This window comes from Megalobrama amblycephala, linkage group LG19, assembly GCF_018812025.1.
Source record: "Megalobrama amblycephala isolate DHTTF-2021 linkage group LG19, ASM1881202v1, whole genome shotgun sequence".
In the NCBI taxonomy this organism is placed as follows: domain Eukaryota; kingdom Metazoa; phylum Chordata; class Actinopteri; order Cypriniformes; family Xenocyprididae; genus Megalobrama; species Megalobrama amblycephala.
In genome coordinates, this window is record NC_063062.1 from 34769491 (window position 1) to 34796258 (window position 26768).

Sequence of the window (26768 nt, forward strand, 5' to 3'; positions counted from 1 at the left end):
CTGTTCCTTGTAATTATTTGTAAAATTTACTAGAAATTTCAGAATGAAAATTGTATGAGTTTAAAAGTAAATCAATTTGGTTACACTTTATTTGAATGCACCACTTTTGACATTCTACTATAAGTAACTTGTCAACTAACTCTCATTAGAGTGTTAGGTTAGAGTTCGGGTTAGTAGAATAAGTTGACATGTACTTACAAAGTTACTTATAGTCAGTAGAATGTCTGTTGAGGAGCATCAAAATAAAATGTTAGTAGATATTAAGCTACTAATACTCTAATGAGAGTTAGTTGACATGTAGTTGCAAAGTAGAATGTCTAAAGTGGACTATCAATGTGTTAACATCAATTTTTTTTCAGTGTATCAGATTGGCTGTTTACCAATGGAACATCCTAACAATGTTTACTGAAAGTTAACATTGTGAAAATCTGTATTTACTGCATAGAACAAGAAAAAAAAAAATCACACTATCACAACCTACTGAAGAAAATAAATAAATAAAATGGCTAAATAAAATAAAGTGCTGCGCCTGGTGGGGTTTTTACAGCCCCGCAGTCCGTCTCCTTCGCTCTGTCCCTCGTCTGCTAGCTATCTTTTGTTTCCTCAAGCTGAATTCAGGATGAATATTACTCCTACAGATATTGTACGACAACATCCAGTGCCACAGACCTCACAGGAATAAAGGAACAAAGACATCTAACAGATAAGGAAAAAAATACAACATGTCCATGGACAATGGCATAACTAGAAATAGTAACACACTGACTACAAAAGCTACAATTTATAGGTTTTGAAAAAAAAACATTTACATTATTTGAAACACGTAGAACAATAAAGCTTATACTAAATGAAATACACTACAGCTTAAGCTCATGTTATTGGTCCTGTCCTTTATAATTAAGACTCATAAGACTAGTGCTAATGCGTACCCATGAAGAGAAATAACATGCAGTGTAGGTGGAAAAAACAAGGTTACTTGATATGCTGAAGTTAATACAGTCTGTAAATATTTCTGGCCCGAATTGTTATACTCTGCCATACTATTATGACATTATTTCTGTGTAAATCGGTAAGTTATGTCATCGCTATTCTGAGCAGAAGCTAGTCATCTCACTGATTCTCAGGTGTGAGAAACAAAACGGCCAATGTGTCTTCATTCTGCCAAGGCTCTCCTCCGGCTTGATGGGTAATCAAACACAGGCATGTCTGATTCCAGCATCTTTCATTTAAAAAAAAAAAGAAGCTAGAAACAACTCGATTTGCCCACCTACAACTGTATCATACATCCGTCCCATTCCTCAGTACATCTAGATTCACCGCTGTGCAATTCCCTTCACTATTGATTTTACTGCTCTTATTTTTCACCTAGTTTTAAAACCCACACAGAAAAGCATGTTCTAACAAATCGTCTCGCTATTGGCCCTCCGCAAGGCCGAGGCTACATCTCACGGAAATAAATAACTTGTATTTCAACCTCATTCTTATCTGTTTGGAGAGGACAGGAAACATTATTCTTGGATATTGGATCAGTGTGTCAGATAGACGCATCCCTGCTTTGATTCGAATGCCCGATGTGGCACCCCGATCTTCGTCTTGGCTTAGACATAGCAAACCGATGCCAGCCAGGATAGTGGATTTCAGCTCTGAGACGGCTCTAAAAATATTTGCAACTAAATGCCAGAGCATTTCTGCAACACAGTGATGTGCCAGTCAGAAGATTAACGTGAATTAGAATTCTATTTGATCATCATCATCACGGGATGTGTTATTATGAAGGACCTACGGTACTGAATGATCTGGCTTTTTTTTTTTTCTCTCTCTCTATTGTGTTTGGTGTCTTACTTGTATTGGGTGACTGGTGGATTAGCTTTGGCTGAGCAATGAAACTTCACCAGGTTTCCCTCCAGGACTGGTTGAGGCTCCACAGAGAGATTCACCAATGGCAAGTCTGTATGAAGACAAAAGAAACTAATAAGAAAACATTACTTTTTCAGCACAAACATTCAGTAATTTTAACCAGTAGGCGAAGATTTGCTTCAGCTATTATCTGAGGAATTGATCAGGTATGAGTGTTGGAAATAATTGTGAGTGTATTAACTCTGCATCATCAAAAGATGTGGAAATCAAGGAACAAAGCACTGACTAAACAAGCCCTGTGTGTCGACTAATGAGAGGTATACCTTCTAATCTTCGCAAATAAGGACTAATTAGAACAATGGTTTAATCACAAAGCATTCCATCACAATTAAAACAACACAAAAACACAGTGTAAAGGCATTTAAAATGGGATATTAATAACAAAAACACAGATTATGCAACCAATACCATAATACATTTTTTTCTTTCTATTTTAAGGGCTCATTTACACAACACCATTTTCAACTAAAAGCAGAAAACCTTGTGGCCATTATTTTGCATGATAACAGCACGCGGATTTGGGCAAACAGGGATTGTTTACAACTTGGAGACAAAATCAGTCCTTAAAACAATTCTACAAAACCAGAGTAATTCAAACTGACAAGAGAAGTTTTGGATTTCTGTGACTTGTATAACTCTGCAGCTATAAATTCTATTCTAAGATAGTGATAGTGATAAAAATACTTTCATCAATTACTCACTCTCATGTTGTTGCAAACCCGTAAGACTTTTGTTCATCTTCAAAATACAAATGAAGATATTTTAATACAATGTGAGAAATTTCTGTGCCTCCATAGACAGCTATGCAACTACCACTTTGTCATTTCAAAAAGTTCATAAAAGTTCATATCAATTGAACGGTTTAGTGCAAATTTTCCGAAGAGACATGGCCGCTTTATATGATGAACAGATTGAATTTAGGCTTTTATTCACATAGAAACATTGATCAGTGAACATAAAAAGAAGCTCAACCGTAGGCCCTTGACGCGAGAGAACAAACCTCACTGGTTCTTGCAGAAGCTCAAACGTGCCGCGTAACACACGAGAATGAACCTCATTGGTTGTTGGAAGCTCAAATGTGCTGCGTAACACACGAGAATGAACCTCATTGGTTCTCACATGTCAAGTGAACATGGCTGAGCTTCTGTTTACCACAACTGATGTTTGAGTTGATGAATGTTTATATGTGAATAAAAGCTTAAATAGATTTGTTTATCATATAAAGCGAACGTGTCTTTTCAGAAATGTTCGACTAAACGGCTCTATTCATATGGATACGTTTTACAATATCTTTATGAACTTTCTGAAGCATCAAAGCGGTAGTTGTGTAGACTGTTAATGGAGGGACAGAAAGCTCTTAGATTAAAATATCTTCCTTTCTGGTTTGGAACGACATGAGGGTGAGTAAATGATGATAGCATTTTCTTCATTTCATTTTTTTTAGCGTATTTAAATTGAAAATATTACTATTAGATGCAGTAGATGTCCCTCATATGCCTCTCATGCCAGATCTAATTTTGCACTGCCCATGTGATGCACTGAAAAGAACAACAGTATACAACAAAAACAGCTTTACAGATCTCCAGGGATGCTAAAAAAAGGAAAAGAGACCTAATTGTTGTGCTTTTACCAAGACCGGACAGTGGCGAGCGCAGAAGCTAAGCAGCACACATCAGCGATTCAGAACCCGCAGGGAGCACAAGCGGGAGAGATAAAGATAGAGGAGGAGTAGAGAGAGAAAGAGAAACCGGATCTTGTGCCAGTCATGCATTTGAGCTATTCTACATAGGCCTACATGTGTTCTGTGTCCTATTACACTCAAGTAACACTAATTTAGTCTGCGCTGGCACGGCCGTATTCCAACAACACAGATCAGTGGAGCAAATGAAAACAGGACTGACTCAGCTGGAGTGTCATCGGGGCACTGCTGTCGTGTGAGGGGTGCGTGTCTCCTCTGAAGTACAGTATGTGGCCCACAGGAGCACAGCTGGGCAGAGTGGCATCCCGGCGGTTGGTGCAGGTGCTGCCCTTTTTCCCCATCTGCCTTTTCCGACCACACACACCTGTGCCAGGTTGTTCACAGGCTGCTCAACACCAACCGTCATTCCTGAGCCCGCGGGACGCACCGGCGCAAGCATGGACAAACTGATTAGTGCTGTGTGCTGCCCGGTTACCAGCAGGATACGTGTAAAGCATTTACTCTGGCTAATTGGCCATGCAGGTAGGTGGATAGCAGAGGTAGGGGTGTTCAGGCTTGTTTATGGGTCGATACATATTATAAGACGGATAGTTCTGCCTCTAAATATTGACCGCATATTGTATATTCATACGCCAAGTTGAGATAAACAGCCGATAAAGACCATTAGCCCAACTGTAGGCTGAATAATATTAAAGGGTTGACCAAAAAAAAAAAATTTCTGTCATTAAGTACTCACCCTCATGTCGTTCCACATCCGTTAGACCTTCGTTCATCTTCGGAACACAAATTAAGATATTTTTGATGAAATCCGAGAGTTTATTATTATTATTATTATTATTATTATTATTATTTTTATCCCCCATAGAAAACAAGGTAATTACCACATTCAAGGTCTAGAAAAGTAGTAAAGATATCGTAAAAATAGTCACCGTGACTACAAGGGATTAACCTTAATGTTACGAAGTGACGAGAATACTTTTTGTGCACAAAGACAAAACAAAAATAACAACTTTGGGTGAACTAACCCTTTAACCCTGTAAAGCCTAATGCGTTATATTTGATAGGCAAATTTCAATAACCTCTGAATTATGATCATGATCAGAACTTGATCTGAAAAACCTGTTGTACACAATGCCTTCTGTCATTTTCATAATAAATCATGTTGAAATGTAAGTATCAAATAATATACATCAGGCTTTTTAGGAACGTTTATTTGTTCATTTCTCAGTCATCATTGTGTTGCTTTGCATTATATGATTTAACCTTTAAACAATTAAAACAGCAGCGCTTTGATAATAAAACTACTCATCTTACTAAGATATATTTTTGGCAGATATAGAGTGACAATTGATATTTATATGCATTTTATGTAAATAGTCTGCTATACTGTTACAAACTTCTCATTGATTTATATTACAAGCGATCATAATTTCATCTTACTTTTTGGTCATATAAATATCAGCAACTGCATCAAGTTACAAATTTTTGCTTAGTTTGGGTCTCTGAATTAAATTGAGGTGTGTTTTTCCTCCTAGAGCTACATATTCTCATATTATAAGATAAAAGCCTAAAACATATTCAAACGTTTGATTTATTTATTTATTTTTTTTAATAATAGTGTTACTAGTATCTCATTTCACAGATAGTTTGTTTCCTGTATTGTTTCTTTATAAAATTGTCAATACAGTGTAACATATTTGCTCTGGCTTGTTTTAAATTATTATGCTTGTTGTTTTCATCTGTTGACAAGCAGAAAGTGGTGGGTGGTCAGTGTTGTATTTGTCCCGCCCCTCCTCCACTGTGATTGGTTGGCTGAGTACAAAGTGACAGTGATGAGCGCAGCTTTTTACACAAACTTGAACATTTTTCAACTCGAGGTGACCGGTAAAAAATGCTGATCACTCAGCGCTTGAGCGTGAAAAAGACGCTCAGCACCTCGTTACGCTCCTGGCGTTTAAAAAAAAAACGTGGCGCTCTCATTAAAAACAATTGACCCTTCGCCGGGAGTTTGATTGACAAGCGATCTAACCAATCATAATGCAGAATCCTCCGTTTTTTCTGACAAAGCAGCCAGGAGTTAGAAGATTAACCTTGGTGGACTTGAACTTGAAAAATGGTGTGTACTGTCGTCTTTCCGCGTTTGAAACAACATTCCTTCTGATGTTCATTCATGTTTATTTGATGCTATAAATGAACTAGTAGGAAGAGATGATCGGTTCACGAGCCGCTTGAGCTGAGGCATTTCAGCATTCTGTCACGACACATTAAAGAGCCACAAAATGTTTTTTATTGTTCGAATTAGGGCTGGGCGATATATCGCATGCGATTCTCACGCGCATTTCGTCAGTAAAGCCGGTTCCCTGATTACCGCTAAATCGCCATCACCTGCTTTCAAATGGAGCGCCTTTTAATAGACAGAGCCGTAGTTCACGGACAAGCCACGCAAAATCGGGTTCATTATCGAAGTCGATTCATCTTCGATACTGAACGCGATTTTGCGTGGCTTGTCCGTGAACTACGGCTCTGTCTATTTGAAAGCAGGTGATGGCGATTTAGCGGTAATCAGGGAACCGGCTTTACTGGCGAAATGCGCGTGAGAATCGCATGCGATATATCGCCCAGCCCTAGTTCGAATTTCTTAAAAAATTACACAATTTGAAAGCTGGGACTTTGTTTAATATCATAAGTAACCTGCTCTGTCTTGTCTGTCAACATTTGCTCCGCAATGTATTTTTCACTCTGTGTGGCGTGACAGCGCCATGGCTTGTCGGACAAAGCAACAGTGACTAAGCGGGGCGGGTCGTTGCGAAGGGTCAGTTGGAAAAGTACACTAGCCACTGGCAAAAACATTTTGGTGGACGCACAGCCTAAGAGTATATAAATGCAATAAGCCACCAGAGTCTGTGTGTTACAGTTATTTTACCATGATTAAGCTGGTTTCAGGAACTCCTTGTGATAAAATCACTTAACCCAATACCCTTCAGTGGCGTATTGCTTTATTTTCAATATTTTTCACATTCACATTCATTTTGCGCCTTAGCTGTTTTGAAGCATATCATCATGATTGCCTTTGATGTCAGTTCAGTGTTTTGAGAGTAGCCCTTGAGGGAAACGAAAGCCATCAAAAGTGTCTTCAACTTACGATAAAACTGAAAAGTGACATTAAGTTTCTGTCTTAAATAATGAATTTAATGTATAACGTCGATTTTAGATGGACGTTTAGTCCTGGAGGAATGACTAGCTCCTCTCAAAGGCCCAGGCTCGAGAGGCAGGCTGGCAGAAGCTCGCAAAGACCCTCGTGACCCGCAAATCTATCGACAGACAGTGTCTTAATAAAGTAGTCTGTTTGTCACTTTGATGTATAAATGCATGAGTCTCTCTGGCCTGAGACACACGCGACAAGCCATCAATATGCAGCTCCGCTAATTCCTCAGCTTCATCAACAGGGAGATCACGAAGGAAACAATGACAGCCCTCGAAACAATGGGATTGGAGGAGAGGAGTGATCTAAAAAAAAATAATAATAAATAAATAATTATATAAAATAAAAGGGTTGGGGGGGGAACAGTGGTGAGATGACAGCTTTTGATCGGAAGTTCAAAGCAAAGAGCAGATGGTGGTTTTGAACAATTGGCCAACTTCCCCAGAGTTGTGAGGAAGGTGCCAAAGAAAATGGCTTCTCTGTCTTTCTTAAAGCTTGATTTCCATTCTCCCTGGGTCACTGTGGCCAGCTGTTCTCAGTGAGACAGAGAGGGCTGATGGCCTTGTATCAGCAGGAGGAGGGCGATTTAATCTCTTTATAACTCAACTGAATCTGTGCCACAGTGTGTGTTTCACTGACACTGAGATCTCACATCAACTTTTGCACTCTCTGCAAGCACAGTTCACGTGTCTATATCGGAGACTGACGCGAGTAGACTTTCAAATGCTCTTTGCGCTCAGTCAGTACTGTATATAACATATATACAGTAATCAATGCACTTTACTACCAAACGCTTGCAGTAACAATAGAGCTTACCTTACTTCTCACTTAAAGTGCTAAAGAAGATCTTTTCGTCGACTGAGAAACCAAAGACTGTTACTGAGTTTTTGAAATGAGCGCATGCGTAAGAACAACCCCCCTCCTTCTAAGGAACGCCTCCCAAAACTCGTAAACACTCGTATTGGAACACGAGTGTTTACCACCGGCATTCGCTGTGTTGTGTTAGTGGATTCATTATGTCGGACTCACCGCAGATAACTCATAATCTGCAGTTGTTACTCCTGTCTCCTGACAAAAACATTGCATGCGGCGCCTGTGGAGTGTGGAAAGTTACTGGAGCGCGCAGCCGCGCACGTCTCTCACAAGTAATGTCACGGCAGTGATTAACAAGCCAGAGGGCCAATCATTTACGTGATGATCGCGTAAATGATTGGCTGATGTTTTTAAGGCCCTACCTCGTGCACAGATGATGTATATTAATATTATTCCTTTCAGTGCACCTAATAAATAGTCTTTTATCAGTTAGTAAAGACAGTTTCAAGTAATATTGCAAAAATGTATAAAACAAAACATCCTCTTTAGCACCTTTAAGAATACACTGGTGTAGTGATCTTAAACAAAGAGGTTCATTTTTGTGCAATGAATTTAAACATTGTGCAGCTTTTGCCCTGTGGAGTTGTCTGTCAGTTTCTCTACATAAATAATATAGTACTAAAGCATATATTCATGCACACAAAATGTGTTATTCCTTTCGTTAATCTAATTATAGCGTTAAGATAATTATATCTAATTATCTCTGCATCTAATTTTATTCAAGGCATAAAGTTCACATAATCACAATAACAAGATGAAAATCTTAGAAATCTTAAATTAAACTGAAGTAAATGCAGTGAAGAGGCTATGCTATACTTTTTTTTTCCCTCTAGAAAATACTGTAAATGCACCAAAAAACAGTCCTATCTTTTTCCAGAATATTTTCCTGATCATTTTTACATTGTGACTTCTTCGCATATGAAATGAGATACATGGATTTGCAGGAGCCGGGGTTTTGCTGTCGAGTGATGTGACCTTCTAAGGCCAATGCCATATGAGGTTTGGGTTTTTCTTCAGCTTTAGGCTCTTGGAGAAATGAGATTTTTTAGTCAATTTCATATTTACATGCTAATTCGCTTAACCTCGGGTCAAATTATCCTGGAAGGGCTTATGTTTAGCAAAATTTCTCAAGTCAATCTAATTCCTGCATTTAAATGATTACCGGAAAATAAAGGCAGGGAAATGCATTGAACTGGGCAAGTTTAAGCAGTGAAGTAATGCAGCGGATAATGTTTGGACTCATCTCATTTAGGTCTCATTTTGACTGAAAGCGAGCGGCTGTCTCAGAGGTCTGCGCTGATCAGAATGAGAATTATCTGAGCGGAGGAAAAATCCAGAAAGCCTTTAATTACTTTTGTTGCTGATGACATTATCACATTGAACCAAGTGGTCAATTAGTGGACTCTGAATGAGGGCTGACAATAGCTACAGTGGGCATATTAGAGTATGGATGTGATGAAATGCACACACATCCATCATGGGTTTGATTTTATTCTTCTTTTTATCCAGTGAAGTTGTCAATCTTAAGGCCGTGACACATCAAGCTGACGTCAAAGAACTAGCTGTGACGAAAGCTGTCTCCTCGCGTCGGCTGCTTTTGAGCCAAAAAGCTGCGCTTGAACACACCGCAAATATTACAGCTGACTGCCAACTAGCATGTGCACTGTCTATACCAGCAGGTAGTCTATATTCATTAGTCATCAAAAAGGGAAACTGACACAAATCCGTAAATAAAGCAGCACTTGCTACCATTTTAAATTTCAATCATGTTGATCACTTTATTCATTCACATTCTTTCTTCAGCCGGCTCATGTTGTTATGAAAACACTTGTGCATCAGAATGCTCAGGTAAGATGACTCAAAGTTACTCAGATGCCATATCTGTAATTTACTGTATAGCAAAAGATCTAGCATTAATTTGATATCAAACAGATTCATTAAAAGCAGTTATTACTCAAGACATCATTACCCTGATAGCACACATACATCTTGGAGACATCTATTTGATGTGTGTTTATAACTGGAAGATGCATTTTTTAGAGTGTTTGCTCATCTGCAATATTTGGACGTTTCCTGTCAGATGTCAAACAGACATTTAGAAGATGTCTTTGATTTAAAATGTTTGTAAAACTTACATCTTAAAGATGTCTATCAGATGTTTGTACATAGCTAGTTTCAGCCTCAGATGTCACGCCCATGGACCTCTGGCTGAACGTTTGATCCATAGGGCACACTTATCTGGAAAAACTTCAGGATTTTCAAAGTCGTCATCTGGATATTTGAATTCTACAGGATGTCCGGGAAACGTGTGTGTCACGTTCTTTAACAGTCCGCATGGAAACAAATACAGTGATGCCAAAGCCCCTCGTAGAAGAAGAACGCCATTGTGTTTATAACTGTGGCAACAAGCACTTTCCAGGATCAACGAAACGCTGGATTTTCAAAAGTATGCGAAGTTCGCAGCTCCATTGTTGCGTTAAACTTGCACAAAGTTCTTGAATGAATAATTTATTAAATTCACGGCGGTCTGTTATTGTAGGGACATCTACTTTACATTTTCACACCCCTAAACATGACACAGAACAAAATGAACTGTGATTGGTTGCGTAACATGTCAATCAAATGTCCTCTTGGGCGGCTCTTTACGGTGGCCCAGTAGTGCACAACACAACGAAATTAAAAAAGCAAACATAAGTTCACAACACAACAAAATAAAGCCACAACACAATGGAATAAAGCCACAACACAACGGAATAAAGCCACAACACAACGGAATCGAGCCACAACACAACGGAAATGCTCCCGACCACTAGGGGGCTCTCAGAGCTCGTTAATATTAGTATTCCTTGCCAATGTTCTATAAAGTCGACAGTCTTACAAAGATATCAATACCATGATTAGTTTTAAGTATGTAAACGTTGTATATCGACATGAAATATTAATTCAAAATCACTTGAGTGCACAATAGCTTCATATTTATACCTGTGAATGATTTGACGCGCTGCCACGGATGAAGGGAACGTCTGCCAATTCCACCAAGTGGTTAAAACGTATAATTTGTATTCATTACAATGACTTTGTTTAACATTTAAAAACAGACATGTTCAAATTCCAAAGCTTGTTAGTTCCTGTTGGTAAGACAGACAAGCTTTGTAATTTGAATATGTCTGTTTTTAAATGTTAAACAAAGTAATTTTAATGAATACAAATTATACGTTTTAACCACTTGGTGGAATTGGCAGACGTTCCCTTCATCATTCGCCGTGGTAGCGCGTCAAATCATTCACCGGTATAAATATGAAGCTATTGTACACTCAAGTGATTTTGAATTAATATTTCATGTTGATATACAGTGGTTATATACTGTTGAAACTAATCGTGGTATTCATATCACTAATGACTCTATAAAACATTGGCAAGGAATACTAACAATACCGAGCTCTGAGAGCCCCCTAGTGGTCGGGAGCATTTCCGTTTTGTTGTGGCTCGATTTCGTTGTGTTCTGAACTTATGTTTGCTTTTTTAATTTTGTTGTGTTGTGCACTACTGGGCCACCGTAGCTCTTGGCCAATGAAAGCTGCAATAGAGTCCAGACCTGCCATCAGTCGAGACTAGTACACAGCGGATGCTTTCCAGATGAAGTGATCTTTAACAGACATCTTGCAGATGTACATGTGCTATCTGTAACCAACATGGTGAACGACAAATTTGCTACAATAGTAGATTTCTATAAGGTTGGCTGAGGGCGGACAGTCAGCTTGTTGTGTCATGGCCCTTAGTGTCTTTCATTTGTCTAAACTAATATAGCAAAATGTTTGTGCAATATTCTAATCTTTTTTTTCTTCCCTCCTTCCTTTAAAGTTCCAAGGTAACCTTTTGTCACTCACTTAAAAAGGCAGAAGGGAAGAATATCTGTCATTCACCTGGGGTCACCCATTGATTCTCTGTCTCTCTGCCTGTGTAGGGAACATGGCAACATGTTCACTGCACTGCACTCATAACATCGATCCTTCTACACACACACACAGACAAAAAAGTAAAATAAAGCACATTGATTTTTCTTTTTCATTCTCATTACTCTTGCTAAAGCTGAGTCTGGGCACTGCGCTGCTGTCCTCGCCTACACAGTGCTTATTGTGATTTTCAGGGAGTATGGCAAATATGTTCTTTATCTATAATTGTTTATTTTTTCCTAGAAAAGCCTTAAGAGCTAGTAGAGGGGATCTGATGCATTCCATTGAATCAAATAATTTGATTCAGTTCACCGAAAAGATTCATTAACCGACTCACTTGATGGCTCTTTCTGTCAGTGGTGAGTGGCGATGAGTGACGGGTGCCTTTTTGAGCATTAAGTGATTCTTTCTATCCCTGCATCCAGTTATGCCTACTATACAGCAAAAGACAGTATGTGAAAATCTGACCACATTATAAAATGCACTTTAAAGTGTAGTTAAGTGTGTAAAGAAACAGTCATAAAAGTGTACTCTTTTTAAATTAAAGTGCACATTTAATACATTTGAGTGCATTTCTTTTCAATGGGGCTTTGGGAACCTGTTTTCGAAATAAAAAAAAAATAAATACTGTTTTTGAGTGCACAAAAGTTACTTTGCCCTTAAACATACTCTATAATTGAACAGCTGAGGGAATGTTTGTGAGATCACACTTTTCCATGTAATTACGCATTGGCTTCATTTATTCATATTAAACGCTTAGGTAATTTCCACTGGAATGATCTCGGTGAGTTTAGCGGTTGCGCATGTTGCAGTAGTGTACGAGGTGCGCAATTCTCTCTACCCTGAATCATCTGTACTGTGCATCAGCAGACAGCTGTCCTTCATCAATATTAACTGATTTGCATGACTACACAGCCCCCCCTGTGGCCTGGAGGATGCCCCTGTGGAAACACTCGTACCCTTCTGCATCGGGTTTGCATCCTTAGCTTAGTCCCACCTGCTGATACCATCATAACTTATTCATTAAACACCTGCTAGTGTTTGATCCTCAGAGGGGGAGCTTGCCGTCATTGCTTACTATTCACCATCTTTATTTGTTCCCTTCTTCTGACTTAATGTCTCATAGTTTGCAGAGCTCCAGCTCAGGAGGGTGATGTAAATGTATCCCACTCAGACGGGTATTCATTTAGTCATTCAAAAGCGGACTGGGCCTCTGACTGCATGTAATTCTGAAAACCTCATTATCCTCTTTGCACGGCTCCCATTTCACATTCACCTGCCGCTCTCTCAGGGATGCTCCTTTCAACCGCGTAGAATTTTGCAACAAGACGGTTCGCCTCTGTGATACATTTGAAATATCTCCATCTTTCCATGGAGAGGTGGTGAGAGTGGTGTAATGAAATTAGAGAGTGCAGAGACTTGGCAAATTTGTCAGCGTTGTGGCTGAGTTCAATTACAGTAGGTCTGATTTCTCGTGTGGCTTAATTAAAACACAGACGGTGGAATGGGGAGCAGATCTGGAGAGACAGGGATAGCTGCGGGTTGGATGAATGGGCATGCCGAAAGGTAGGGCTGTGCTGAAAGGTTTCTCATTGGTGAAAGGAGCTTCTTGTTGACAACTGGGTTGGCCAATCAGCGTTAACCGTACGTATACGTCCGCTGCTTTGCATAAGAAACGCATCCAAGCAGGGCCTGAAATTAACACTCGGCAAGTGCCAAATGCGACTAAAAAAGGTGTTGGTGAGTATATGAAACAATGTCAATCGCCAGTTTGCCGGCAGAGCTGAGTAGATTACTTACAAATTGTAATCAGATACTGATTCCAAATTACATGACAAAAAATTTAGTTAGTAGCGTAACCCATTACATTACACATTTAAGGTAATGTAATCTGACTACTTTTTGATTACTTTTAGATTACTTTTGACTAAACTCATTTATCACATTGATTTCAATAGGATATTCTTGTACCACATTGATATAAAAATACAAAGAAAAAAGAAAATATATTCCATACTTTGTCAACAACATGAAGTGTATTAAATATTATTTTAAGTCAGGGTTTCCCAGACTGGGGTTCGTGAAGGAACTGCAGGGGGTTCTTGAGTTTAATGAAAAACTATTATGTAATTAAATCATAAAAATATAACAGTTGAAATAAATAATTTTAAAATAAAAAGCAATAAAAATAAAGCACTTACTACAAAAGATCAAATAAAATACATATTTTATTTGTTCACCTCCATGTCATGTGACCATTACCTGACATTAGACTTACATGTATTATGTTATTATTATTATTATTATTATTATTATTTTATTGGCTTAACTTATTGACTTAACATTTCAGGAGTTTCAGCTGACAAAAAAGTAAAATTTAGTGAATTTGTACATTTTAATGTGTTTGAAAGACAAAAGCCCTCCAAAGACACTAATACATGGTTCAATGACTCACTGAGTGATCATTCAAATAATAATTAATTAATCAGGATTAATAAATCAGTTTTTGCTTTTCCGAAAGAAATAGGATATTCAAAGGGGGAAAATCGGGAGTTGATTAGATGCAAAACACTTTTTAAAAGTGAATGATTTCTGTAAATCCAGTGATCAACTGTTGTGTGGGTCTCAGTTTTCACTGATATTCACATGACTAGTGGCTGGTCTGTCTGTGCAATTCCACAAACCCATAAGACCTTCTGAATGTATATAAGCAGCGGATATTTTTAGAAAGAAAAATTTCAAAGATAAAAAAAAAGAAGTATTTTAAAATGTAATCTAATTACAAGTACTTAATAATCCAGATTTTATGTAAACGGTTACTACCCAGCTCTGTTGCCGGTAACATTTTTATGAATTCTAACAATGTTCAACATCAAAATTCAACATCTAAAATTTTGGTGTCATGACTTTAATGGCCGGTTAAAAAAAATATTTATGGCCGGTAATTTGGAAGGCAAAAAGTTAATTTTAGGCCCTGCATCCAAGCATAGATCTAAGCTGATGCAACAATCACAAATGTTAATCATCTTTAATGGCTGCTTTGCTCCACAGCGCCTCACCCTGCACACAGCTCTCTTTTGTGCTACGTAGTACCCCGTATGTCACACATACAGTTGCACAATGGAGCTGCCACCAGTAAGGGTTAACATTTAACATTATTGATGAGGATATGCGCAATGCAAGTAGAACTGTATTGTCCTCTGAAACTTCCAGAGAGGAGATTTAAACAGCCAACCAGAAGGAACTAGAACGTGTGGGTGAGATGTGAACAATTTAAAGTCCATTTTTGCTTTTCCGAAAAAAAACTGGATATTCAAAGGGGGAAAAGACATGATTTTATCCACTGAGAGTAAATTGGTTAGAGATTAAATTTATCAAGTGATTTGTGACGTTTTGTGCTTTCTACATTTCAGAAAATGTTTATTATTCACTTTATGATTCACAAATTGGTATAATTTTCAAAACGCAAATGATGGCTCATCTTAGCACCACTCTCAGAAAGAGCAAATCTAAATTAATTGTGAGAATCCAGCAGACAATCCTCACATTAATGCTGAAAATCTTAGTGCCCTTAGAGGTTTTAAGAAAGCATGATCCAAACAGAACAAAAACTGACTTATTGTAAATTAAAAAGAGGAAAAATATGACTCTGGCATCACTTACGTTGAATGTCAATAGTGACACTGGTCTCTTTCCCATTGGGCACGGCCTTGTTGGATGCCCGACAGATGATCTTCTGCCCAGATTCGATGTTGGAGGCTGAAATGTAGAGGGTGCTTACGGTGCTCTCCCTTCGCCCATCTCGAAGAAGAGTCTACAGGAAGAGAATAAAGTAATGATCAACACTCCTAAACACAACCTTAAAGGATTCTGTCAGGCGCTTCATATATAGAACCTTTTAGGGATTCCCATAATGGGATCATTTTATGGATTTAGTTTGAATTAATAACTGTTTTCATTCATATTTAATTTTAATTAAGTTTAACGAATGAAACCACTAATAAACACCTTTTTTTTTTCTTCTTTTTTTTTAATTGAAATAACCCATAAAACATTAAAGTAGCCAATGTGCAATCATTGAAAACATTTCTCCTTATATACAACCTTTTTACCATGAAGGATTTTTTTTTTTTTTTTTTCAGTTGCAGTCATGAGTGTTGAAAGTGAAAGACAGCACAAAACAACATCATTCAAAATCAATCCCAAGGCTGGGATTAAAAAAAAGCACTTTTCCCCCCAGCTGCCCATAAGAAATGGAGACAAACAGTCAGTATTGTGCTCATGGTGTCTCTGCTCATGGACCAATTGTTTTTGGGAGAAAACAGCATGTTTGTGGGCTCCTTTGTGCAGTTTGAGAGTAAAGCTCTGGTGCATGGCATGTTGTACACCACAGAAGAAATCAATCTTCTTTTCCAGTGGTCATAGTCTGTGCTAGGCCTTGTCTGCCCAGCGTAGAGCTCCATCTGGAAGCGTTCGACAGAATCCACACTCTCTGTCACACGGCAATGACTCACAGAGAGGCAGAGAGAAAGAGAGATGCTAACCAGCATGGCCAACACAACAGTCACCACCAGAATAAATTGGCCATTGCAGCAGGCATTCGTCCTGGCTTGTGTTACAGAATGAAGGGAGAGATGCACCATGATACTCGCTATTTCTTCATTTTTCATCGACTCTCAAAGCTGTTTGGGTTTGGATGCAATGGACAGTCAAGCGACCCCATACGGGCCAGAAAATTCATTAAAATGAATAAATAGAAAAACTAAAAATTAAATAAAATAAAAAAAAATTTAAAGCTAAAATCTTTAGTTTTTTTTTTTAAATTGCCAACATTTATTAGAAACTGTACATGGCGCAAATAAATACAAGTAAATTCTAAAAAATAAAAAAAAAAAATAAATAAATAAATATATATATATATACACACATGGGCCAAAAATATATGAGAAAAATCAACCAGTAAGCTAATCGAAAATAGATTTATATATAATAATGTTTTTACATCTACATCCATCCATCCATCCATCTCTCTCTCTCTCTCTCTCTCTCTCTCTCTCTCTATATATATATATATATATATATATATATATATATCAGGGGCCGTATTCACAAAACATCTTAAGGCTAAAAGTAGCTCCTAACTTGCCGATTTAGGAGAAACTCTTAAAAAAAAAGGGTGTGTCAGTCCTAATTTTAGGAGTCCTAAATTTTTGCTCTAAGAGTATTTCACAAAGCATTTTAGCGCTAAAACTAGCTCCTAAGTCTGTGAAACATTAGGAGTAGTCAAGAGGACTCCTAAGTCACTAAGACCAAATCACAAACAGTCCTAATCCACCCAAAGACACTGTACACCATTGAGGCAATAGCGATAGAGCCTTGGGTGCTGAACTTTTTCTTCATAAATGCAATACATTTTGATTTATAGATTTGAATCTACAATGAGGTGCCAAAAAAAAATCTTTAACAAATAAATAAATGTTGTCTGATTACCTGTGCCAGTGGTTTTCATGAGTTCACACTTACAAATGATTGAATAGAGTAAAATATATATATATATATATATATATATATATATTAACGGTATATATACTAGTTAACTGTATATACTAGTTTAATTAGTGACACTTAGCCTACATTTTAAAACCTTTATGGCAACAATATGGCATTTTGACTATGGCAACATTTGTATTTTAAAACCTCTATTTTAATATGGAAACATGACACCTCATTCTACAATATTTCTATGATTAAATCACTGACTCCTCCCCATCAGCCAATCACTGTGTGTTTACTCCATAGCAAAGAGGTCAACCCCGCCCTTACTCTTAGCTTAAGACTTCAGTCTATTCCTTAGTAAAAGTATGTCTCAGCAGCTTTGTGAATAGGTTTTAAGAGAAAACTCGTAGCTAAGAACTTTTACTGCTATTTAGGAGAACTCTTAGTGGTAAGATAAAATATTTTGTGAATACGGCCCCAGAAGTACATCTTTTACCACCAAAATCTAGCTATGCACATTGTTACATTCATGAAAGTGCAATTTCCAGCTTGTGAAAGTGCTCCGGCAAAATTTCCCCTCTACCAACCACTCACAGAAGCTTGTGGCCTTTTAATGCCAAAAGCACTGACTTGTGTGGGTGGCCAGTCAAGACCCCATCTGTGTCTCTATAAGACCCTGTATTAATGTCATCAGCTCCCCTAAGGAATCTAGAAGAATAATGTACTTTTGAGCCATAATAATCACTTGCTAATAATTAGTCACGTCATTGCACAGGCCAGTGATAGGGAGCTTGCTAATAGTAGTAATTACTAACTCATTTTTTTTTTTTCTCTTTTTTGCTATTGATTTGAAATATAGTAATAAAACCTCATACACTCCATCCCACCAACAGAGAGGAAACAAAGAGATGGAAAGGGAAAGAGTGTGAGACAGAAGGGAGGAGGAGCAAAAGAGGCATATATTTAAAACACATTGAGAATGTGTTATTACGAGTGCCACAAAGGTCTTGATGTCACCATGAATCATTTCAAGATTGTGTTACTGCCTCTACTAACCATCATATCCTGTCCTCTCTCCACCCTCCATTTCACATGGCAGCCATTTTGAAACTGAAAGTGAGGCTCAGGTGATAAAATCCCAGCCAAATTTTTATATCTTTTACTTGCTAACTTCCCTCCGTCTCGTGGACTTGGATGTGCATCATTGCTTACGTTGCACGAATGCCCAATACTGGCGGAACTCATGCATAAAGTTTAAATGAAACGCACTAAGCCCTTATTCACTCGGAATTCACTGTGGAGCTGATTTTATTATTTAAACCCATTTTGTACTTATGAATTAGTTTTCTGCACCATTCTATATACTTATAAGTTGTTGGAGAAAATATATAAATCCTATAGGCTAGGTATGAGCTGTCTGGAGAAAAATAAAATTACACAAATGAAACAAAATATCAATAGTATAAACTTTGACTGTGAACATAAGGCAGCTACAAGTATTATGCAATTGAATCTCAACATAATTAATATATTATAGACTATTATGCGATTAATTCTGAAAATAATTAATATATCATACACTTAAGTTAAGCTCGATCTGCTGTGACATCACAATCAAGTTGAATTGTGGGATATAGAGCTGCTTGAAGTGTACATCAGAGTAGACTCGCTGCCTCGGTCAAAATCGAGGGGATGAGGGTGGTCTGTCCATATAAAATTCTATACAGCAATTTTTACATGAAATACATCAGCAATATTGAAGGTAAGCTTGTTAGCAGGTTAATAGCTTAATATTGGCATGTCTGCCTTGCCCATTGAAATACATTTGTTCAAGCTATAAGGTTATTGTGTATGTGTAAGTCTATATGCAACCGGTAAAGAAAACCCTAAACCAAACCGATAGTGTTAACAAAAGAAAACGTGTGATGAAAACTCATTTGCTGAATCAACAAAGGCATTTTAGATTGTTTCTATGAGGCTTTGAGCTCTTTTATTGTGACTCATATTTTACAGATCTCAAACCTGATCGCTTTGTATCACATGTATAGTGCTGTACCAGGTGAGCTACAGAGCAAGTTTACTACATCAGAGTAAAAAGCTGTACATATGGAGCTGGTTATGTGATGCACTGTGGTAAAAGAGAGTTGAGATCATTACAGCACAGTATTGTGCAAGGAGCAATGCAAAAATAAGTTTTTATTAATTAATGATCTGTTGCAATTATCATAATTTGTGTGAAAATAAATAAAAGTTTTTTTTTACAGCCACTAGTGGTCATTTCAGCTGATAACTGCAGTGAATTTGAGTTTGTTGGCAGAGGCACATCTCTCCAGTGAGCATATATGATTAACATTTATGGGTAACACTAACTATATTAAAACTAATAATTTCTATGAATGCTATTGCAATACTTTTAAAAACACTGCACCTAGCCTGAATTCATTTGCAGTATGGTTCTGCTGAAGGGGTTTCGCCAAACGTAGGCCATTCTATACTGTACGGCATATTGTGTTTGTCAGAGAGTCGAGCAGCTAGCGTGACGACTGTTGCTCCGGCAGACTAGGTGCTCACCTCACCAGCTGAAAGACACAAGCTGTCAGCCGCAGGATGTGTCAATGTAATATCCTGCCTGACACAGTCCGGATTGTTTCCCTCATTGCTCAGGGCCTGTCTGAAGTCATTAATCTTGAATGGGGCCTGAAACAGCCAAGGACTCAACACTTAACCAGGACCGGGCCGAAAATAGCTCCAAATTACAAATAGATAATTTCTGGTGGTGCAGCCTGGAGTGTGTCAGTTCTCCCTACAGGAAGTGAAGAGTGGAGAATACAGCTTAAGAATGAGGCCTGAGACAGAATTAGAAATGTCAAAACTAGATGTGTTTTTAAGGCACAATGCCTCAGCCGTATGCGCATGTCAAATGGGCCTGTCCCTTGTCAAATGTCAAAATCTGAAAAATAAAGTGTCTGAGTTGGCCTCATCTAGCCGTTTACTCTGTTTGAAAGGTTAGCAAATGTCAGTAAACATCCTTTTGAAGTGTGCAGACAAAAATTGTGTGAAATTAAGGTTGACGTCTGGAGAAAAACGGCAGCGATTTGCTGATTAGACCTCAAGGCGTACTAATACTATAATTTAGGCAACATTAGCATGCCATCGCAAAGTCCCTTAACACGTTTTCAAAGGGAACCGTCGCTGGAAGGTGTTTCGAATCAGCGGCAATAATTGAAGACCAGCACGGCCACACATTTCGCCGCCTATTACCACGTATTAATTTCACTTTAAGAGAGATAAGTGTTCTGCGGCTTTGTTTTTCCATCTCCCTCAAAAAGACTGTATAGTTCTGTCTCTGTTCCTGGGGTTAAAAGCCATTCTTTGATTAACTAATTTAATCTTGCACCTCCAGTTCTGATTAATTTCCACCATTTTACGGTGCAATTAATTAAATGCCTTTTTACTTCTCTGCTCTCCCACTTTTAATTTCGGTGGCAAAACCGCAAGAAGGTTAATTAAGAGGAGGGTGCGGTGGGGAGGGAAGAGAAGTGAAGGGGTGGAGGCAGACTGATGTTTCACGTATTAACAGAATAGGCGTGAAGGCGACAGTCAGGCTCGTGTGTCTGTGGAGCTGCTCTGCGTGCAACCGGCTTCAGCAGCATGAAACATTTTGCCACTTTCAGTTTGATACTAAAGTTAATTAGAACTCTATCTGAAATATTGAAATATTCTCTCATGGTGGGCATTACTATTTAAAAGCCTTCACTAATTATACAGAAATCTAAGCAGGGATGGAGTCTTGGGGGTAAAATTAAATTTGAGAGACAGATAAGGAGGGAAAGGGGAGGTTTTGAGCAGTTGTGGAGCAGGGAGAAAGAAATAGTAAATATATATGAAGAGTACAGATGCAAAAACTTCTTAGTCTGTCTGACGTTTTCTTTTAAATGAGCTTTTTTTTTTTTTTTTTACCAGGTTCATGTGTTTAGGTTCAGTAATTTCACTTTAATGGCATTAAAAAGGTTATTAGTCAGTTATTGAAACGCTTTATTTTTCAAAAATGTCACTTTAGTCAGTTCATTGGTAATTAACAAATTTGCCTGTCTTTTGCTGCAAAATCAATTCCTTGTGTGACTTTGTTTTTTTTTTTTTTTTGCAAAAACCTTGGACAAAAAACGTTGGACAAAACATGCTAAAAACTTACAGCTTGGCAATTGAAAGACTGCACATACACACAATGTCATTCATCTTGAAATCATATGATTCGATTCAAGTCTTCCGATTGGTTCTTCTGTGGACTTAGAGGCTTTGCTGACAAAGGGAAGTGGTGTTTAGCAGTTTCTGCCAACGAACCGGTATTTCTGATTTGGCAGACGCTGGGATTTAGCGGATCTGAGGCGAAATGATGTCCAACTGCGTTCAGCATTCGCTTAGTGAGGTCTGATCGTGCTCTGACAACGGAAGTAATGTCTAGCACTCACTGAAGTATACGCGCGAGACATCACTGCCGAGCGCGATCAGACCTCACTAACCGAGTGCTGAGCGCAGTTGGACGTAGTGGTGTATTAGAGGTAAAAAATGATATAAATACTGTTCGGTTTCTTGCACAAACTGATCGTTTCGTGTCTTAGGACATCAATGCACCACCATGAGCCGCAGGGTTTAATTTGGATTTGTCTATGCATATTTTTTGACTCTTATAAATTGTGTTACCATTCACTCGCATTATAAGACTGACAGACGGCAACGGTTGGAGTTAAAAATCATCATTTGTGTTCTACTGAAGAAACAAAGTCACCTACATCTTGGATGCCCTGGGGGTAAGCAGATAAACATCAAATTCTCATTTCTGGGTGAACTATCCCTTTAAAGGTACTTTAGCTGTGTTAGTGGTACCAAAAGACAATTTTGTGTTATGCAAGACCAGCCGCAACACATTGTGCATCAAAAACAAATTATAGAAAGTCCTTCTAAAAAACTAACCCCCCTAAAATTAATTTATATGTAGAACTGAATATGAAACCCTTGTTATTAGCGACATCGGTGGCCATTAAGTGAACTTCAGCAGCAACTTATGATGAGGTACTTAAAATTACACTATTATGATAGCTTGTATATTTGACACTATACAGACTATATAGATCTGGCTTTTAATTAATCCCTTTTCTTTGCATGACACATTGACATTATCCTGAACATTGTATAAGCATTCATTTCATGTGTCATAGAAGGGGAAAAAGCCTCTTGGGAGTGTGTAAACTACACATACTTTTGAATTTCCCGGCAAAAACCTCCCAAGTCCTTCACACAAAAATCAGTCTACATGCTTTCATAGATAACCAAGGAAGTCAGGGAAGGTCTAAATTTTTAAGTTTCGTTACAAGCTGTTCACACATTGGCAATAAAGAAGCAATTAATGCATGAAAATTCTTATTTATAGCCCCTTTAAAATTTTGCACACTTTGCACACTCTTCAAAATGCTGACCTGATATGAATTTCCTCCATCCCTTCCGTGTGCTGCTTTGCCTTTGTTGTGCCTTATCGTCACATCTACAACACCTCTATCTGTGTTTTACTGCAGCTCATCAAGTAATGACATTCAGAGGCCATTAGAAATCTAGTAATGGAAGAATGACAGACTAGTCATTGGAATTATTAAGTCTCTCCGATAACAGAAATGTCAGTCCAATAGAAAGACATATTCACTGCATTCTTCATACAGACATTGGCCTTCATTTGTCCCGATTATGAGCCTGATGAAGGGGGAGTGTGGGAATGTTTCCGCTCGTCCCATTCTCCATTATTCAGACCAAGTGATTGTGGCTTAATTGACTGCATTGCTTTTTAATAACATGAATAGAGATATTAGAAAGCTCAACTGCCTACATCCATCACAATGCCCTGTCCCTCACACCCGTCACCGCACCAACCGCAAAAAAAAAAAAAAAAAAAAAATGAGCACTCGTCCCTCGATTACCGGTGCCTCCCGTAGCGAGTGTACTGATGGGCAATATGACATTCACTTATACCAGCTAAATCAATGGTGTTTATCTGCTCTTTAGAAACAGCCAATAATCCGATCAGCTAGAAAGAGGGGGTAGCCTTAGCATCAGCCAAGTGGATCTTGCAAGCACTCTTTATTTATATGGCTGAGTTCATGCTGCTTTCTGCCTCAGATTGACCCCAGCAGAAGATCGGAAAGGCGAGCTGAAATATTATTAGTTTTATTAACAGCAATATGACACATGGATTTGGGCTTGATCACGTATCACGTTCAAACATCAGCTGTATAGAAGAGGGGAGGAGGAACGTTCAAGGAAAAAAATAATTCGGGGAAAACAATATGGCTTTGCCTTATCTTGCCATCTGTTTGTTTGTGTTGACACATTTTGCAGGGTAAGGAGGACAAACATGTCTCTGTCATTTCAGTTAGAGGCTGGATTTCCAGGGATTTTCTTCCAATCAAATGGAGCTAAGGGCTATAGCGAATGAGTGCAGATGGTGCAAGCAATCATGACCACAGATGGCTCTCACGACGAGTGGCCATTTCATATGAAATTGAAGAAAGCCGCCTTATAGAGTATTCTTTTGCCTCAAAACGAATATAACTAAACTAAATATAAAACGTGTTGATAGATGCATAAACGTGCTGTATACAATGTTGTAGCCTACCTTTATTTTTGGGAAAAGATATAGATTAAGCTTAAAGTCGGCATGAAATGAAAATGCATCTGTTTTCTAAATGCATGTTATATACTCTAAAAATGTGTTGGATAAATGGATAAACAAATAAATAAATAATGAAATAATGAAATGAACCCAACAGTTTGCATAATATTTTTTGAGTTATGACAACTTTGAGTGAATTTATGTTCAACCAACAAGCTACATTGAGTTAGAGGAACTTGATAATTTGTAGCATATACACAAATTTTAAAGTTGATTCTCTCAAAAAAATTTGAAAAGTTGTAGCCCTGGAACCAATTAATCTTATCTATTTCAGTTCAAATCAACAGCTATAATAGCACATGCTAACATAACTTATTTAACATGTATATTTAATGAACAAGTGAGATATTATTTGTCACTGGCATTAGCGCTGTTATTGCTTATAGAGTCAATGTAGTGTTTACCTTCATGTATCGACTCTTCGGTACAATGATAACCACAAACATTTCAACAGCATTAAACTCTAACAGATCTTTGCCTTCACTAAAAACAAATAAATTAACACTTAATTTCAAAATGTATTCTTCTTATGCAGTCCCTAATTTCTGCCTTATGTTTAATTTTAAAAAACAAAGAAAGAAAGAAAATGACCTTGTCATTTTTAATCAAAAAATTATAACTGGATCTTTTGCCTCCACTTTTTAGTGCCACGCCCACATTACAACATCCAATCAACAACAGATGGATAGAACCAAGTCCCCACCCTACATTTTTTATTTTTATCAAAATACAGACAAAATTATCTGCTATTATCCGCTATCCTGGTCATTATAAAACAACTGCAATAATTGTGCGGGAGGTTTCAAAAACATAAATTATTTGGTTAAAAAAGTTCTTAAAAAGGTTTTACTGATTAAGTAATTAATGACATGTTTCTATATACATGTACACATCTTATACTCTTACAGGGGCTATACATATATTTCGCTGACCGGGAGGGGACATGTTCAGTTCACTTAGCTTTGTGGTGGCCATGCCATATTAAATTGTGGGAAAGTAATAATATGTCATGGCCACAAGATCATTTTGTCAAGGTAACGACATACTTATGTTGTTATGTTTCTTATCTACTTTTGATGTGGTGAACCAGGGTGGTGATGTGGTGAATCATGATTAGTACACACCCCTCAATTCTTACCTTAGAGTACATGGCTCCATTCAGCACTTCCCCATTTCGGATCCAGATGATTGAGGCAGCGGGTTTGGCATTGTCTGCGTGACATGTCAGATTGACAGGGTCACCCGCTCTCAGGCTCACCACAGGCCCTCCGATGATGACTGGGTCGTCAGGTGGAACTACACAAGAGGGAAAATAGAAAATAATGTTGGGAGATCTGCCAAGATACCAGGTCTGCACTCAAAATTCAGAGATTTCAATATGAACTCGTGCTACAACATGAACCCCTGAGCTGTAAGATTTTCTTCTGGGTCACTTCCAGTGCCTGCGCATATTAATTGAATAAACCTAGGCTCATTGGAAAACATGCCTCTACCTACATTTTTTGCAAAACTCCAAAACACCACTGCAGTTTCTAGCTGAAATAAACATAATAACAGGCAGAAAAACACCAACAATGTTTATTCCTTTTCACACAAATTATGATTACAGGGCGGATTAGCGATTAACGAAGACTCTTTATGCGCAATTCCTTGCACAATACTGTTGTGACCTGGAAACACTTTTGCCCATAGTGAATGATTTGTAAACTGATACATTTTGATACGTTTGCATCGCATAACCAACTCCATATGTTTGGCTTTTGCTCTCCTGGCTGTAGCTCACCTGGTACAGCATTGCACTTGTGATGCAGAGTCACGATAAAAGAGCTCAAAGCCATTTAGAAGCATGCAAGCTAAAATGACATGGTGTAGATAGGTTATTTTCAAACACGATAGAGCATTAACCTTTTAGCGCCACTCACTAGACATTTCATTTCCAAACCGCAGAGATACGTGTTGTGTCTGAACCAAAACGTTGGCACAGTCACGTTTATCTGTTCCTGAGAAATTTGAGCACACTTTAGTGCCACTCACTGGACTTTGGAGTGTCACAAAACATGCTAGAAGCAATGTAATATCATTTTTGCAAAAATATCACCACAGGCACGTGTTCTTTCACAAGCCTGGGTAGTTTAATTTAGATCGTTTCATGTACACGAAGAGAGAAAAGCTGCAACTGGAAAACAATTTTCTAAAATCTTACAGTATTCTGAACTAAACGGTGTAGGCCGAGCATCAAGGTTTGATCACAGTAGAGTGGTTTAATTTTATCTGCATTTAAAGAGAGCAGGTGCGATTTGAGCGAGGAGCAGGCGAGTGTGTACGTGGAGCGTATGTAATAGCGGCATGGAAGCGAAATAGCAAGTGAGGACCGAGGGGGCGTAGAGGCAATCTAAGAGCAGCCAGGAGACATTGTGTGAGGACCGTGAAGACCAGCAGAAAACAACTTCATGAATGGCACTGATTACTCTCTCTGTTTAACACACACCCAAACCTGATCATCCTGGGTTTTATTCAAACTCCAGTGAATTATTGATCGCACTGCATGCTCATTACTGAACAGATCTGGGGCAAGAGAAAATCAAAGTTTGTAAGCAGCTGGCAGAGAGAAGTAGAGAGAGAGAAAGAAAGAGAAAAGGACACAATAAGAGGAGGTCACGGCAAAGAGAAAGATAATTACAGTCAAGGGGTTGTTCAGAATTGTACGACGCTGAGGTCTTTAATTAGGCTGAAAAAAGAAAGCTGTTCAATCTTTGCTTACACTATTAAAAGTATTCAATGAGTACGTTCAGCTGTGCACACAAACAATATAAATTATTCCCACAGATGAAATTTTAAAGATCTGGAACCGGAGAAAAACTCGGAGAGGACGACAAAGCCTCGTGTACGCTGTGCAGTTTCTTGATGTTT

General features: G+C 38.2%; 1 protein-coding gene across 6 annotated transcripts in view; it reads right to left on the minus strand.

The window, feature by feature from the left end:
• The window catches only part of kirrel3b (kirre like nephrin family adhesion molecule 3b), a 231040-nt gene that overhangs the window by 39482 nt on the left and 164790 nt on the right, over positions 1 to 26768 (minus strand). For all 6 annotated transcript variants that reach the window (XM_048168405.1, XM_048168411.1, XM_048168406.1 and 3 more), the window contains exons 4-6: positions 24997 to 25154; positions 15308 to 15458; positions 1843 to 1948 (exon numbers count right to left, since the gene is read on the minus strand). In XM_048168405.1, the coding sequence (XP_048024362.1) occupies positions 1843 to 1948; positions 15308 to 15458; positions 24997 to 25154 (415 nt within the window). The remainder of the gene's footprint in view (positions 1 to 1842; positions 1949 to 15307; positions 15459 to 24996; positions 25155 to 26768) is intronic.